This window comes from Pygocentrus nattereri, chromosome 13 (genome assembly GCF_015220715.1).
Source record: "Pygocentrus nattereri isolate fPygNat1 chromosome 13, fPygNat1.pri, whole genome shotgun sequence".
Lineage (NCBI taxonomy): Eukaryota > Metazoa > Chordata > Actinopteri > Characiformes > Serrasalmidae > Pygocentrus > Pygocentrus nattereri.
In genome coordinates, this window is record NC_051223.1 from 3,727,288 (window position 1) to 3,743,849 (window position 16,562).

Consider the following 16,562-nt stretch of genomic DNA (forward strand, 5'->3'; position numbering starts at 1 on the left):
GTGAAGCCTCAGTCTTAACACTGGAGGAGGCTTTAGTTCAGTACGCTTCACTTTACTTAGAACAGACTAATACAACTTATGAGCTCTTATAATTTGTTATGAACAGTATTTATTTATAATGTATTTTGCTAACAATTCATAATGCATAATAAGCATGGCTATAATGTATAATGCATTTTTATAAATATTTATAGCCATGTTTATAATGCCTTATCAGTGCATTATAACATGTTATGAATGTGTTTATAGACGCTTACAAAGGTGACATTCACAGAACGTGTTACCAAAAACTCTTTATTTTTCTTGTGCCTTAGCTTGCAAGAAGCTCATGAGTGTCTCAGAACTTGGAATTCACTTATACTAGCCCAATGATTCATTTGCAAGTAGACCATGGCAGTTTTACTTGGTCACTTAGAAAACATCTTTTAAGTTTCATGTACTTTTTCGCAATGTCTGCAGTCAGCTGGCTGTAGGCAAAGTAATGGTAGTGTAATTCAATTCTTGAATGTAACTGTGAATGACTAAGTGATTAGTGAGAAAACAGTGGTGTTTCTTTAAGGCAACAAGTAATTTAATCTTGTATGAAGTCTAGAAATATTAGTTGTGATTGTACAGGGAATATCGACGGCCCCCAGCGTGGCAACACCCACAGCGCGTGACATCCTTTAATACTTTTCACCCCTGTGTGTTATCACAGTACGAAGTCTGTCTGTTTGGGACATTAACTGTACTTGGATGCACTGCGTTGTGGTCTGACAAATAAAAACTCTTTCTAAAGTAAAAAAAAACCCTAAGTAAACTGCAGGAGCGCAGTGATTGCAGCGATTGCAGCAGTGAGTCTTTTTAACAGCATGATATTTCTGCCTCCTACAGCTGCACTCCGATAAGGACAGAGAAGACGGCACTGTAAGATACGTTCTCACCGGAGAGGGGGCGGGCACCATTTTCGTAATCGACGAAAACTCAGGTGACCTCCATGCCACCCGGAGGCTGGACCGCGAAGAGAAAGCCTCCTACACGCTCAGCGCTAAAGCTGTGGACAAGCTAACAGGCCGAGACCTGGAGGGGCCATCGCAGTTCACTATCAAAATCCACGACATCAATGACAACGAACCAAAATTCACCAAAGACCCCTACATAGCCTCTGTGCAAGAGATGGCCGACGTAGGTGAGCAAAGAACATGCAGTCATGGGCCACACACACTAACACACCACCACATCAGTGTTCCTGCAGCGCTGAGAAAGATCCACCACCTAAATAGTACCCGCTCTGTGAGGGTCCATGGGGGTCCTGACCACTGAAGAATGGGGTGAAACAGGGTTAACACTGATGGACTAGAGGATGACCAACACAAACTGAGCAGCAGCAGATGACCTATTATCTCTGACTTTACACCAGTCCTTAGTTGTTCTAAGAAAGTGGACCTGTATTGTCTGTTTATTCTTGTTTAAACAGTTGTAGTCACATGTAGTATTAATGAAAAAGCCTCAAAATGATGCAAAAAAACAAGGATGAGAGCCAGTTTAGGTGTTTACTCGTTCAAATATGTTTGAAATGAACCCACCAATATTGGCCTGGACCACGTTGTATTCAAACTAAGGTAGACTAAGACCCGTATAGCGCCAGAAAGTGTTCTTATATTGTCACAAGCTTGACATCATAACAATTGAAGAACGCTTTTTGGTGCTATATTGGGTCCTTTTCAAAAAGGTGCTATATAGAACCATCTACAGCACATCCTTCATCAGTCTAGGGAACCATCTGTCTGAAGAACCATTCAAAGAACTGTTAATCATGCAGAAGGTTCTTTGAGTGTTGATGGTTCTGTATACCATTTTCTTTACTAAAGAATCCATGAAGTACCACCTTTTTTAAGAGTGTAAGTTGGGTGGTTCATTAGTCAAGCTGTTTGAAATGCCAAGCAGAGAGAACAACCTTAAGATAGAACAAGTGAAACAATCCTAGCATTCATCTCCTGTTTTGGAGCACTTTGGTTTCTCAGTTGAGTACAACAATGAAAGAGTGGTGAATCGAACAGCGATGCCATCACTGCTCAATGTGTGGATCCCATGCTAATACTTCACATATGCTCACTCATTTGTGAAGACATCACCCAAATATGTCAATTACAGAGGAGCTCCTATTCGATTATTCACCTGCTTCTTTTCCAAATTTTCTGCTCCACCTTAAATGGAGAATGTAACTGGTACCCTGTTTAAGGTGGAGCAGAAAATTTGGAAAAGAAGCGGGCGAATAGGAAGCCAGCTTCAGCCTTGGGGGGGGAAACACATCTCAGCAGTTACTTCCACCCACAGGATTCAGTCAGCCACTAAATGACAATTCTGAACAGGTGAAAAAATCAGCTCCATCCGTAGGGATATGAATAGCTGCCCATGCCATTCGCACCACTATTTGGTTGTAGGGAGTCCTGCATTCTGCACTTGATTAGGAGTGATTAGGCTATGTTAGAAAATTAGCCAGATATTAAGAGACCACTTGAAATGCTTAGTTTATTGTAGTCTAAATTTTTTCTTTACTTTTATCATTGTCGGGTTTTATTGTAATGAGTGGTTTGCCACAATGTAATGTAATATAGAGCTTTTTTTATTATAGATTTTACCAAACCAAATTATAGAAATTACCAAAAAAAGGGAGAATAATATAAATGTTAACATTTTTCTACTTCCACTTTCCTAATTGTATATTAAAACTCTCGCCTCAGCATGCACAAAACAACAAAACATCTCCCATTGTGAAATGAATGTACCGTTACACTTGTACCATGTAAATGTAGTTGTTAAATCCCAATTGCATGGTATTGTTCATGGCTTGGCTTCCCTAAAGCATTCTTGCACAAAAACTCTGCTGAATTCAAGTCAGTATTTCCCACAGGTCTGAAACAAACCTTTGTTTGTAATTTGTATGAATATCCAAACTCATTTGAGTTTTTCCTTTTATTTAAATGGGTTTTTAAATAAGGCATGTATGGTTTGTTATTGTGTATAGTAAGTCTTTTAATGCGTGAGCACCGTTGAACACAGAATATTGAAACATCAGCAGCAGATATTGCATCTCATGTTATGTGAAGTGTGCCCATGTTGACGTTACAATATGAAATATTGTGGGACTAAATGGAAATTGGTCATTTCAAACTGTTCAACAGGTACTTGGGTGGCGGTCAGTATACTGCAAATAGTAAAAATGGTTACAGTCTCCGGCCCAAGCAATGGAATCAATGGGGTCAATCTAACCCACTCAATTGATTCTAGACCTTGCTGAGGTTATTAGACAGAGGAAGGTTTTAAACAATATCCGATCAATATGTGAACAGGTTCATCCCGTTCCATATCATTCCGCATTTAAAGAAGAAATATTTGTTCCAACTTCATGTGTATGCGTGGGGGATTGGGAACTAGCTCCATCTGTTAAAGTCAGCAGGGACAATCCTTCATCACACACAACAGCGCGTCCCTCTATAGCTTTCCAGAAAGTCAATTTCCTAAGCTAAGTTAATTATTCTGAAGTCGAATTGAGTGGATACTGGCTGATCTTTGCACAATGACAAAGCAAGAGAGTTGGATGTAGGAGAGTGAGATGATAGTGAAAGCAGTGAGATTAATGAGTGTTCACAACATATAAATATATCACCCCCAGCCCCCACCCCAGTCCAGTTTAAAGGGATTAAAGAGCTTATCACTGAGGCAAATGCTAAAAAGGGTCAGTCCGGATTTATCAATCATAATAATTAAACTGCGTGTAAAAGAGATTGACTTCTGATTTCAGCCATGCAGCAACATGCACACTTCTACTGACGGTCGTAACACTGTTGACTCCTTAGCTCTCTTTTCTTTCAAGCAAAATCCTTTGATTTCGTCTGTTTCATCAGCTAAATCCTAATGGCTTAGCAGAGGTTTGCGGGTCTAACCAATAGCCTTTTATTTCCATTCGTTTATGGGTTGGTGCTGAAGGAAATGGACCTTGAATTGCTGCAAATGCTAAGATAGCTAGAACAAAACGCCTAACCTTAAGCTGCTCCAAGGGCATGTATTTCAGCTCTTTCCCCCTCAGTATCTTAAATGACAGAATCTTGCATCCATAACATGCTCTTTTTTATAAAATGAACAGATATTGATCTAATACTTTGAGTAGAAGCAATTCAAAACGTAATTGTAACCTTATCCATACAATGTCTTTAAGGGCCTCAAGGCTGGAGCTTAGCGTTAGCTAGAAAACCGAGTTAGCCTGATTAGTTGTAGTAGCCGTAGCTCTTTCTGCAGAGGCCCTAGAGGCCGTTCCACCATTTTTAATTAAAAATCAAATGACTTTTCCCTGAGACCCTGTTATTAGATTAACCAGGACAGTGTTCAGTCTCTGTAAAATGTTTTTGGGGGTGCTAGTGAGCAGTGAGGGGTGAAAGGGGAGGGATGCGAACCCTCTGCTGTCAAAACAACTCAGTTTTCCACAAAGACGGCCCTGCTGAGATAAAACGGACGGTGCAATTGCAGCTTTCTCGAAATCATAAGACAGAGAGTACCTCCAGGAATTGCATATTATGCCTGCGCTTGCGCTGCAGATCTCCTCGCTCGCCTACCCTTGTCAGCTCGTGGCGTAACCAGCAAGCTGATTGGCTCTTTACATTGAAGGACGGGACTTTCTATGTAAACAGATACCATGTTGAGCATTACAGGCTTTCCCATTTATATCACAACCAGTGGTCAGTCTCTTTAATAACTCTGGTTGGCCAATAGTTGATAATGGTAAGTTCTAACATTAGCTGTGTAGGCTCATAAAAACTCTTCCTCCTTTGTGTGGACTCCTGCTACATGCCTGCTACATTCAACATGTAATGCTAGATAAAACTAATACACTAATGAACAGTAAATTACAAGCTATTAAAGATAATATCAGTAATTAAAAAAAATTTTGGATGCAAGATAAGGATGAGTTAAGTTTTTGCCTGCTGGAAAATGTTGGACGTTATTCGTCAAAGTTGCATAGAAAAGAGCAGATTTGACCGCCTTTAATGACCAATGAAACACTCTGCATGAATATTTTGCACAACATGTGGACAAGCAGAGATTTGAGGGTAAATGTTGAATCAGCTTCAGTGCGTCAAATCAAGCACCATTACTTCCTCATTTATATATCATTTACATGAAGCATACCCTAATCCATGCAGATATTTTGGTACGGAGTCAATAAAAGACAGCGTTCAGTGGCTTGTGACACAGTGCCTGTGCTTGTAGGTGGAGTGACTGCACTGCCTTCTCTGCTGACCAAACTTTACACTGACAAAATTATGATGGCTAGAAAGAATAAAATGTGAAAGAAACAAAACAATAATACGGTGATGTGATTGTGTAGTATAAGATCATATATGTGAGTGCTGTATTATTGCAGTGTATGTGATGCTTCTGCACTAGCTGTGTTTTTGATTTTTTTGGCCAGTGTCAGTTGTGTAAAATAAAAGCACAGCGTAATATGTGTGTAAATGAAACATGGAGTAGGGCCTGGGTTCGATTCCCCAGCCGGGCGACCAGGGTCCTTTCTGTGTGGAGTTTGTATGTTCTCCCCATGTCTGTGTGGGGTTCCTTCGGGATCTCCGGTTTCCTCCCACTGTCCAAAGAAGTGCAGTCAGGCCAATTGGACATGCTAAATTGCCCCTAGGTCTGAGTGTGTGAGTGAATGTGTATGTCTGTCTGTCTGCACTGCGATGGATACAGATAGGCTCCGGTGACCCTGAGGGAGAAGCGGTTTAGAAGGTGTGTGTGTGTGTGTGTGTGTGTGTGTGTGTGTGTTTACACCAGTGTGCATGTAAAATAAGTGTATCCTCTTTTGTACCGGATTGCCATGTGCACAAATCATTATTATTATTGTTATTTTCTATTTGAATTATTATTATAGGCTGCTAAACATTTACGCTTAGATTTAGATGCACTCCTACCTGACGTGACTTTGGTGGTACAGATTTGCCACTGATGAACAACAAAACTGGCAGTGAAATTTGCATTGCACGTCCTTTATGATCAGATTTGTCCGTGGGCAATTTTGATGAATAAGAACCACTTTTCTGATAAGATATGCGACAGTATATTAATTGAGAACAAGGCCCCGTTTCACTGCTGTTTCTTATACTCCCTTAAGCATTTCCTTTTGTTGCTCAGAAATTCAGTGAAAATATTTTGTGCAGGAAATGGAAATCTGTAGATTTGATTCATCGGCTCCCTGAGTGTTCATCTAACAAACTGCAGCTTATGAGCTTATTAAGAACACAGCTCTAACGATGGCAACAGGGATTCCACCAAGTCAAAGTAAAACTATTCAAACAAAGCCCATTTTTCAGTGCACTTTCCATGGCTATCACATCCACTATCATCCTTGCCTTAGCAACGATTGCCCACAGCACACATTCAACACTGAGCTGTCATAGCAATATTGTGTTAAGGTACACCACAGTTAAGATGTGGCATCAGATCAGGCAGTTCTCCCAGATCTGCTCAAACCAACAGAATGCAGTATGTACAGTGTTTCAATTCCATATGTTTATACAGAGAATGTTACAGTAGGCTATAAACTATTGTGAATAAACTATTGTGACAACAAATTGTCAACATCCTTGATAACAACGAATCTTGTTGTTGATTAGTTGGACTCCCAGTTGACAATGCTATTTCCAAAAAATATTGAGACGCTGTGCAAAATGTAAATAAAAACAAAATGCTATAATGTGCAAATCATTTAAACCCTGTACTTTGTTGTAAGTAGTGCAAAGACAACATATCAAATGTTGAAACTGAGAAATTGTATTGTTTTTTGAAAAATATATGCCCATTTTGAATTTCATGCCAGCAACAGGTTCCAAAAAAGTTGGGACGGGGGCAATTATCATCTACAGTGCATAATACCATTAAAAGATTCAGACAATCTGGAGAAATCTCTGTGTGCAAGGAACAAGGCCAAAAAACAGTATTTGCTGTCCATGAAACTTGGGCCCTCAGGTGGCACTGAAATGAAAACAGACACAATTTTGTAATGAAAACCACTGTATGTGAGAACAGTTCGTCGCTGCATCCACAAAGGCAAGTTAAAGCTTTAAAACACAAAGAAGGCCCTGTATATAAACAGGATCCAGAAACAGTGCCCTCTACTGCACGTTTTATGAAAGCAATTAAAAAAAAAAGATTCACTTTTCTTGCATAAAATGAACCTACTTATTTAATATCAAAACTTAAAAAAAACAGTGTGTGCAGGGGTCATTATGGGGTATGTTGCCTTGAGGCAACAGTGTTTGGCAATGGGAAGAAAAGATAGAGCCATGTTCCCTAAACTGGCTTGTGGCTGGTCAAATCCATTCCACTATCTCACAGTGTTGCTTCTAGGCAACAAACATATTCCTGCAAATTCTAAAAAAAAATGTTTAAAGGTTTCCACTGAGACAGTATGACCAAGAACATGCATTTTATTGACTTACTCAAACTGTTCCCTTTATCGTTAACATGTTCTTTGTCTTTAAATATAAATAACGTTATTGTAAACTGCGGAAAATGAGTTTGTTGCCCTGAGGCAACATTATGCAATAAAATGGACTGACAGGAAGTGAAAAAAGGGCACTATATAATGGATACTGTGTCCTCCAGGCTAAAGACCACTCAGATTGTTATTAGTGCACAGTTCAGAAGCCAGTATTCATGATGCTATAGGGGTGCATTAGTGCACATGGCATGGGTGACGCACATCTGTGAAGGCACCATTAATGCTGAACGATATATACATGTTCTGCCATCCTGACGATTGATTGATTATTTCAGCAAAACAATGTCAAACCACATTCTGCATGTATTACGACAGCATGGCTCTGTATAAAAAAAGTCTGGGCGCTAAACTGGCCTGTCTGAAGTCCAGAACTGTCACCACTGAAAACATTTGGTGTATTATAAAATGAAGAGGAACAAATAAGCCCCTGAACTGTTGAGCAGCTGAAGTCCTATATGAAACAAGAACAGGAAAACATCTCACATTCAGAACTACAGCAGTGCCTCCTCAGTTCCCAAACGCTTACAGAGTGTTGTTAAAAGAAGATATGTATATTTTTCAAAAAAACAATATCATTTCTCAATTTGAACATTTTATATGTTGTCTTTGTATTTTTCTTTAAAAATTTGGTTTACATGATTTTTGTATAATTGCATTCTATTTTAAGCGTCCCAACTTTTTTGGAAATGGGGTTGTACATGACTTGGTTCAAAGAGGGAAAATACAGGTGGAGGCTGTAGTATACAAACCAATAAGTCCTAAATATAGGAACAATGCTATGAGGTCAAAATGACAGTTTCCTGAAAATTTACATTTACGGCATTTGGCTGACGCTCTTATCCAGAGCGACTTACAATTTGATCATTTTTACACAATTGGCCTGACTGCACGTCTTTGGACTGTGGGAGGAAACCGGAGAACCCGGAGGAAACCCACGCAGACACAGGGAGAACATGCAAACTCCACACAGAGAGGACCCCGGTCGCCTGGCCGGGGAATCGAACCCAGGCCCTCCTTGCTGTGAGGCGACAGCGCTACCCACCACGCCACCGTGGTGCGAAAGTGAAACCTTGTAAGGCAGCACGATGGTGAGCATACTAGAGAAAACACATTGCGTTCATGACAGGAGATGACCGAAGTTCAGCATGATGAAGAACGGCTAAAAAACAAAAAAATCAGAAGTTAGAAAATAGAATAAACTGCATTGGCTGAAGGGATTAGCTGTGTTACTGTCACCAAAACGCAATGTTTTCTTTTTTTTTCTTTTTTCTTTTACAAACAAACAATGAATTGATGAATATCAATAATGAGAAAGAGATATGTAGACTTATTATGGTAACGGGAATTGGGACAAAAAAACTCCAAAACACTCAAAAATCAATAAATGAACTTTTTGTGTTACCATTTAAAATGACTTAGTAAGTTATATAAATTCTGTTTATCTGGGTGATGATTCTGACGCTCAAATATTTATGGATAAGAGGTTTCGTTAGACTGACCCATCTTTGTTATAGTCTGAACTGCACTGCTAAATTAAACGTATCTGGGATCAGCATTTGTGTGCTTGCTTGTCTATACACATATTTTTTTAATATGCAGTGGGGTCTGAAACCACTTGGAAACCAATTTAATATAAAGATGTTCATTACAATTAAAATACAAGAATTTTGGACCCCACTGTAGTTTTTCCTTTGCATTTTCACCTCCCTTTCACACAAAAGAGGTGTTACAGCTCGCTGAAAGGCAAGCGTTTGTAACATGCTCCCTAGGATGGAGGGTTTTAAAGCCTCAGACCCACACATGGTTATTGCTGTTTCACGTGTGGCCAGCATGTTTTAGGAGTCTGTATGTCTGACATGGCTGATGACCGTGCTGTATTTGTGTGCTTGGTGATATCAGATTTGATTACAAGATGTTTTCAGCCACGCAAACTGGATCGTTCATCTTTGCTTTATTGTTAGAGGAGAAATGATTTGAATAGCAATGCAAATTTCTTTGTAGAGCCAACCTGCCTCCATAGTACATGGACTATCAGGTAAGTTTCGATCCTGTGTTGTTCCGTTTTTATTTCTGCAAAGGTCCTTTCAGTGGTTTTGCATATATGATTTACAAGATAGGATGGGTGTTTTATGTTTGAAAGAGCATTGTGCAGAAGCAGGAATTGTTCTTTTATGTTATGAACCATTATGTAGAACATGAAATATTCAATTATTGACAAACTATTACCTCGTCTCTATATATATGTGGATATTTTTGAATATCCAGATCACAATATTGTTTTCATTTACTGAAAACTGAGGTTTTTGAGGATGGAGGTTTTTGAGAACCCCAGTTTAACTGTGTGGACAGGAAACGTTAAAAAGTAATATAAGAAATTATGAGTATTTATTTAGAATTCTATATAAAAAAATGACAGATCGAATTATTAGATAAATTCCATGAGACATAGAGTTTTAATTAAATGCTAAGTTAAAGAAGTATGTTTGTAGATGCTTCTTAAAAGTGAGCTTGACTGTCTAATAAAAGGTGGTATTGAGATTCCAGAGTTTAGAAGCAGAATAACTGAAATAATGAGTCTCTCCATGTTTTCTGTATTTTACAGAAGATGTTTGCAGAAGATCAGTCTCTGTAGATCTGAGATCATAAATGGACAGACACTCTGTGATGTTAGCAGTGCTTTAAAGTCATTTAGAGCCTTAAAATTTGGTATCAGAACTTTAAAATCTATCCTGGACAATACAGGCAGTCAGTGCAGTTTATTCAAAATTCGAGTGATGTGATCTCTCTGTTTTGTTTTTGTTAGGATACTAGTGCATTTTGTGTGAGTTGTAAGGGATGGACTAATTTCTTAGGACGTCCAGTAAGAAGATCATTACAGTGATCAACTCTGCTGTAACAAATGCATGAGCAAGTTTCTCTGCGCTGCTCTGAGATGGAAAAGGCCGCACTTTAGCGATATTCCTCAAATGATAAAAAGCTACTTTATTGACTGTGTTTACATGCGGGATAAAACAGAGGTCAGAGTCTAAGATCACACCCCGGTTTCGTACTTCAGGTTTGGTGTATGAAGCCAAAGAACTAAGATCAGTATTTCAGTTTTTGTCATGATTTAAATGCAGAACATTTTGTAACCTCCACTGAGAAATATCTGACACACAGCTTGTCAGTCTGTCTACAGAGTCTTGACCTTCAGAAGTAACGGACATGTATAACTGGGTGTCATCAGCATAGCTATGAAAATGTATATTATGTTTCCTAATGACATCATCTAGAGGTACTCCACCTTGAGGGACCCCATAAGAAATGCATGATTGAATGATTTATATTTATATATATATATATATATATATATATATATATATATATATATATATATATATGCCTTCACATACATATGACATTGAGTGAGATCCCATTCTTAATCCATAGGGTTTAATATGATGTCGGCTAGGGGTGCAACGATTATTCGTCTTGGTCGACTAAAATCAACAGCCAAATTAGTTGGCAACTACTTTAGTAGTCCTTTAGTTGGTGATGTCATTACTTGTCTTTGTTGCAATCACTAGAAACTTTTTGTTGTCAATTGTGCTATTTGTAAAGCCGAGCTGGGATAGGCTCCACCACCCCCCTGCGATCCTGAGGAAAATAGAAAATGTGTGTGTGTGTTTCAGTAGTTGATCGATTACTCGACTAAGAACTAAGAAATTAGTTGTTTTCTGCAGCTCTAATGTCGGCCCATCCTTTACAACTGTAACAAATTCAACTCTTCTGGGAAGGCTTTCCACAAGGGTTAGGAGTGTGTTTATGGGAATTTTTGACCGTTCTTTCAGAAGCGCATTTGTGAGGTCATATCATCATATCGTATCATCATATCATACATCAGGAAGAGAAGGCCTGGCTCACAGTCTCCAGTCTAATTCATCCCAAAGGTGTTCTATGGGGTTGAGGTCAGGACTCTGTGCAGGCCAGTCAAGTTCTTCCACACCAAACTGGCTCATCCGTGTCTTTATGGACCTGCTTTGTGCACTGGTGCGCAGTCATGTTGGAACAGGAAGGGGCCGTCCCCAAACTGTTCCCACGAAGTTGGGAGCATGAAATTGTCCAAAATCTCTGGGTGCTGAAGCATTAACAGTTTAACTTTAACCTTTAACTGGAACTAAGAGGTTGAGCCCAACTCCTGAAAAACAACCCACATCATAATCCCCCCTCCACCAAACTTTACACTTGGCACAATGCAGTCAGACAAGTACCGTTACGCCAAACCCAGACTTGTCCATCAGAATGCCAGACAGAGAAGCATGATTGGTCATTCCAGAGAACACGTCTCCACTGCTCGAGTCCAGTGGCGGCGCTTTACACCACTGGAGATATATATAGGGAGTTTTGTCTGGGACAGAACAGTGGGATATAGTGACTTTATGTGAGGGAGAGGATGTGTACATACTACTAACTCTGACTGGCACTTTGGCAGATCTGATGTCACCTTTACCAAATTTAGTTCAAATAACACTAAAGACAAAGGCAGAAAAAAGTCATTAACGAACTCTCAATAGAAAAGACCAACAACATTCTTTCTCTGCCAGGTCATTGTATAAACACCACAAAAACTGTAGATACTGGTTATAAGAAAGTCATGAAAATGAATAGCCAGGGCTTTAACTTGCTCATGCCTCTTGCTGTATTTTAGCCACTGAGCCCTTCTCGCTGTCTGAAATATGACTGACGACAATTTGGGGGCTGAGAAGATGTTTATAAGTGAATTTAGTTTATCATTAAAGTGCAGACTAGAGGCATCAGAATGCAATAAGCTCAGTTCTTAAACTTGACTGCAATTTTTTAAAGAGTGTCAGCGATTCTAAAGACATGTAACCTAATGATCATTAATGAAGTTCAATTAATAATAAAAAATAAATCTGCCACAAGTTGAGTAAAAAGCTTTGCGTGGATGTTTCAGAGGCAGTGGTGTAGCCACGGAAACAGCCACATGGCAGCAAGCAGTAAGCTTTCCTTTCTGGCAGAAATCAGACTTTGTGTGTGATTGAATGATGGAGCTCTGACAGCCTGCAAGTCAATGCCTACTGTGTTTTTAACATGATGCTGTCACTATGTTAGAACTTCTCTGCTAGGTGCCCTCGATTTTTTGCGCAATACACATGATATAAATATTCTTCTACAGGTATTATGAGGTATCAGAGACATCATGGAATGTCAGTCATGTGGGGAGTGAGATTTCCAGAAAACGCTGTTGGTGCGGACGGAGCTCTTTTTGAAAATGAAAGAAAAAAACTTTTTTTTAGTTTTTAACCCCTTTCTGCACGCCCCCTAGTGGCCGACTCTATCGAGAAATATAAAGTTTTAAAGATATTATTAAATAAAATTAAATAATAATAGGGGGCGGCACGGTGGTGTGGTGGGTAGCGCTGTCGCCTCACAGCGAGGAGGGCCTGGGTTCGATTCCCCGGCCGGGTGACCAGGGTCCTCTCTGTGTGGAGTTTGCATGTTCTCCCCGTGTCTGCGTGGGTTTCCTCCGGGTCGGAGGTGGACGTGCTAAATTACCCCTAGGTGTGAGTGTGTGAGTGACTGTCTGTGTCTGTGTGTCTGCCCTGCGATGGACTGGCAACCTGTCCAGGGTGTATCCTGCCTTCCGCCCGAGGACTGCTGGGATAGGCTCCAGCACCCCCCGCGACCCTGACGGAGAAGCGGCTTAGAAAATGGATGGATGGATGGATAAAAAATATCTGCCTGTAACCGTTATCAGATTAACTAGGGCGTTGAGCTGCTAATAAGCAATGAGTAAAGCAATTAAGGCTGTACCATTTAAATTTTATAGCTAAGGCGTTAAAGATCTGTGTGGATGAATCCTTATAACTGTATTTTTCTTTCCAACATCAGCCAATTAATCCAAGTCATAATGGACTGATTTAATCGATTGTGGAAATTCTCAATATTAAATACAGTAGACAAGCAATACTGAATGTGCTGGTTCCATTTGTTTACATAGCAGATGTGTTTTGTAGTATTGAATGGATTTTATATTTGTAGTTATTGATGTGTGTTGTAATGTGTGGGCGGCTGTACCGTGTAAGGACAGTGAGTTTGACCTGCTCTCTTACTGCAGCTGGCGTATGACTCAGAGTGGATGATGTAGCAGTGATCAGTCTGCAAGCGTAGCACTTTTAAAGGGCTTTTGGGGAACGCTTGCTCGTGTTCAGCTGTGTGAAGGAGTTCATCATTTCAGCCGATGTGTGCTGTGCATGCAAAGCAGCAAAAAAGGAGACAGATAATATTATTGTGATTAGGCCATTTGGGGGGTGAAGAGTGTCATTTTTGGTCGTACGGTGTGATGAGAAGTCTGTTTGCTTTTGTATTCGAATAGGGAACATACAGTTGTACCTCGATGATTTTTGTGTATGTGGTCGAGTATATTTGTGTTGTATGTGAAACAGAATGGCTTCGGATGCATTAACATTTTGGAGAAATGAGACTATGAAGTGGTATTGTATCATAAAACAAAAGCTGATTTTTAATTTGCATTGACATACGACTCAAGTATTTATAATAAATAAGGATGTGGTGTTTTCACCCAATACCAAAGCAAGAAAACATGACACCGGCTGTCTCAGTCAATCGGAAACAGGCTACAGAGTTGATGTCAGTACTGTGCTCACGCACCCCCAGTTTCTATAGTTTCATTTAATGTGTAAAGTGAATGCTAGATTTAAACATACATACTAAAATATCTAGCATGTATGTGTCTCTTGACCAGCCTGGGTGGGGTTGGTTATAACCCATGATGTAAGGTTGGGAGACTGAGCAAAGAACAACAGGCCCTCTTACATTTCATACAGTAACCCATTCAAGGTAACAGACAGTGGAAGTTTTACTTGTACTTCTGTAAATTATTTTATAATCCACTTACACTTACAACCAACTTGAGCATGTTGTAGTACTATTTATATCTGACAGAGACTTTCGGCTTTGTCTGTTTGCTTTGAGTGACCTTAATTATCAGTCATCAGTCATAACCCGACTGAAACTTTACCAAATGTTTCTGTAATGACTGTTTTGGTAGTGATCATTTGAGCTAATTCACAAATTAAAAACAACCAGTACATGATCAGCCAACACAGCTTTGAAAAAGTCGCAAACATAAAATCAAAATAGTTTTTTCATATTTACTACAAAACAATGGGATATAACTGCTCACCGTTTGGCCATGAGGGACAGGGATGCAGTCTCACTTCCTGCTCTAAAATGCAGAGGTGTGGCTAAAATAAGACTCTATGTACTAAAACGCTGTGTTTCAGGAGTGATATGAAAATGTGGGACAGTGTTTTTTAATTTTGTTTTATTATTCAAAATAAACTTGTGATAAATCGAAATCTTTAAACTTAATTTAAAAAAAAGATCCTGTTTAAAAAAACATTTAAAATATACACAAAGAGTAAAAGTATTATTTTCACAGGGTTGAATTTTAGCGATTTGAGAACACCTCCCAAGAGAAAATACCCTATAATTAATGACTTTGCGTATATTGCTATTTCAATGCCTTGGGCTTACATAGATTATAACAGTCATTGTTAATATTTAACAAGGCAATATTGCTTTTTTCTAAATAGCCTTTTTATTGTGAGACCACAATATTTGGTACCATTCAGTAACTTTGTAGAATGATCCATAGAATCAATTTGTAAAAACAAAGTTATAGAGGCTGACACAAAAAAAACTTACCATCATCCCTGGTCTCCTTGACTCATGAGTGGACTCATGAAATATGGAATATCTCCTGATACTGATTCTGATCAAATTTTAGTATTTTCATAGCTGATACATCTGCACAGTGCACATTCGTCTACATTGAACATTGCTAAATCAGTCCGATTGTGATATGGAACGAGGAGGCGGACGCATACGCTGAGATAAGTGACTTTTATTATGGGCAAATCCAGGGTCATAGTCAAGACAGTCCAGGTTCAAGTAGCCAATACGGAGAAAATGCGGGTCAGACATGATAAAGAAAAACACAGAACCTCAACCAAGAATCAAACAACAAACAAGATCCAAACATCTAAGCACCATCCAAACAGTACAAACAGAACAAGCTTCCAAACATCAAACATTACAAAGACCAACACAGACCAGGGCAAACACAGGGCTTAAATACACAAGGGCCAACAAGGGATCACAAGACACAGGTGGAAACAGGTGCAGACAATCAGGGGTGGAGAAACCAAACAAGGGGCTGGACCAAAAACCAAAACAAAAAGCACACGGGCTAAACCAAAACACAACACGAACACATGGACACAGGGAGGGGCCAATCGTGACACGGATTAAAATGATCATTTTGTCCTTAATATGCTGTTTTCATAGTTCCTCTAACTCACGCAAAGTAGCTCCTTTTTCTCATCCTTTTAAATCACTGATACCCATACGTTTGTAATATCTGCTCACATAACTTTATATGTTGCTAGTTTAACTGTTTCAAATAAAGGCTTAACTAGATTAACTGCACTGGCATTGCAGATATCACACATTTTCATTTTGCACTTAAAAAGATCCTTACTGTACCACCACTGTATTAGCCTTTCAGTAAATTAGAGCTTTTATAACCCTGCACTGGAGATGGCACTGAAGATGTAAAGGAAGCTTATAGCCCAGCAATTAACACTGTGAAAACTGCATGCTTAAATCATCACACGCTTGTCTCTGTGGCAAGTTGTTAAATAGTCTTAAAGAGACTTGCGTATGTGGTTATACACACTGTGGAGAGACAGTGTGTTACAGTGTCACATAAAGACAGAGAGTTTAAACACTAGGTTGGCCTCAACTATCCGGATTTTGCCAACTGCATTCTGATCGGCTGTCTGCGTGTCTGGTGAACGCACTTCCATGCAGTAGTTTTTATCATTGACTTGGCCTTTAAGAACTTGCATGCTTAAAAAAATATACAAAAGTTTGCCTGGAAGCATTTAGTAGCATTCTGATCCCCAAAAAGCCACAGGAACAGCAGTTTATGGTTGGTTAT

At 39.4% G+C, this 16,562-nt stretch overlaps 1 protein-coding gene across 2 annotated transcripts in view; it reads left to right on the forward strand.

Moving 5' to 3' along the window:
- The window catches only part of LOC108431404 (cadherin-10-like), a 140,210-nt gene that overhangs the window by 95,379 nt on the left and 28,269 nt on the right, over positions 1-16,562 (forward strand). For both annotated transcript variants that reach the window (XM_017704513.2, XM_037544317.1), the window contains one exon: positions 874-1,168. In XM_017704513.2, coding sequence (XP_017560002.1) covers positions 874-1,168 — 295 coding nt within the window. The remainder of the gene's footprint in view (positions 1-873; positions 1,169-16,562) is intronic.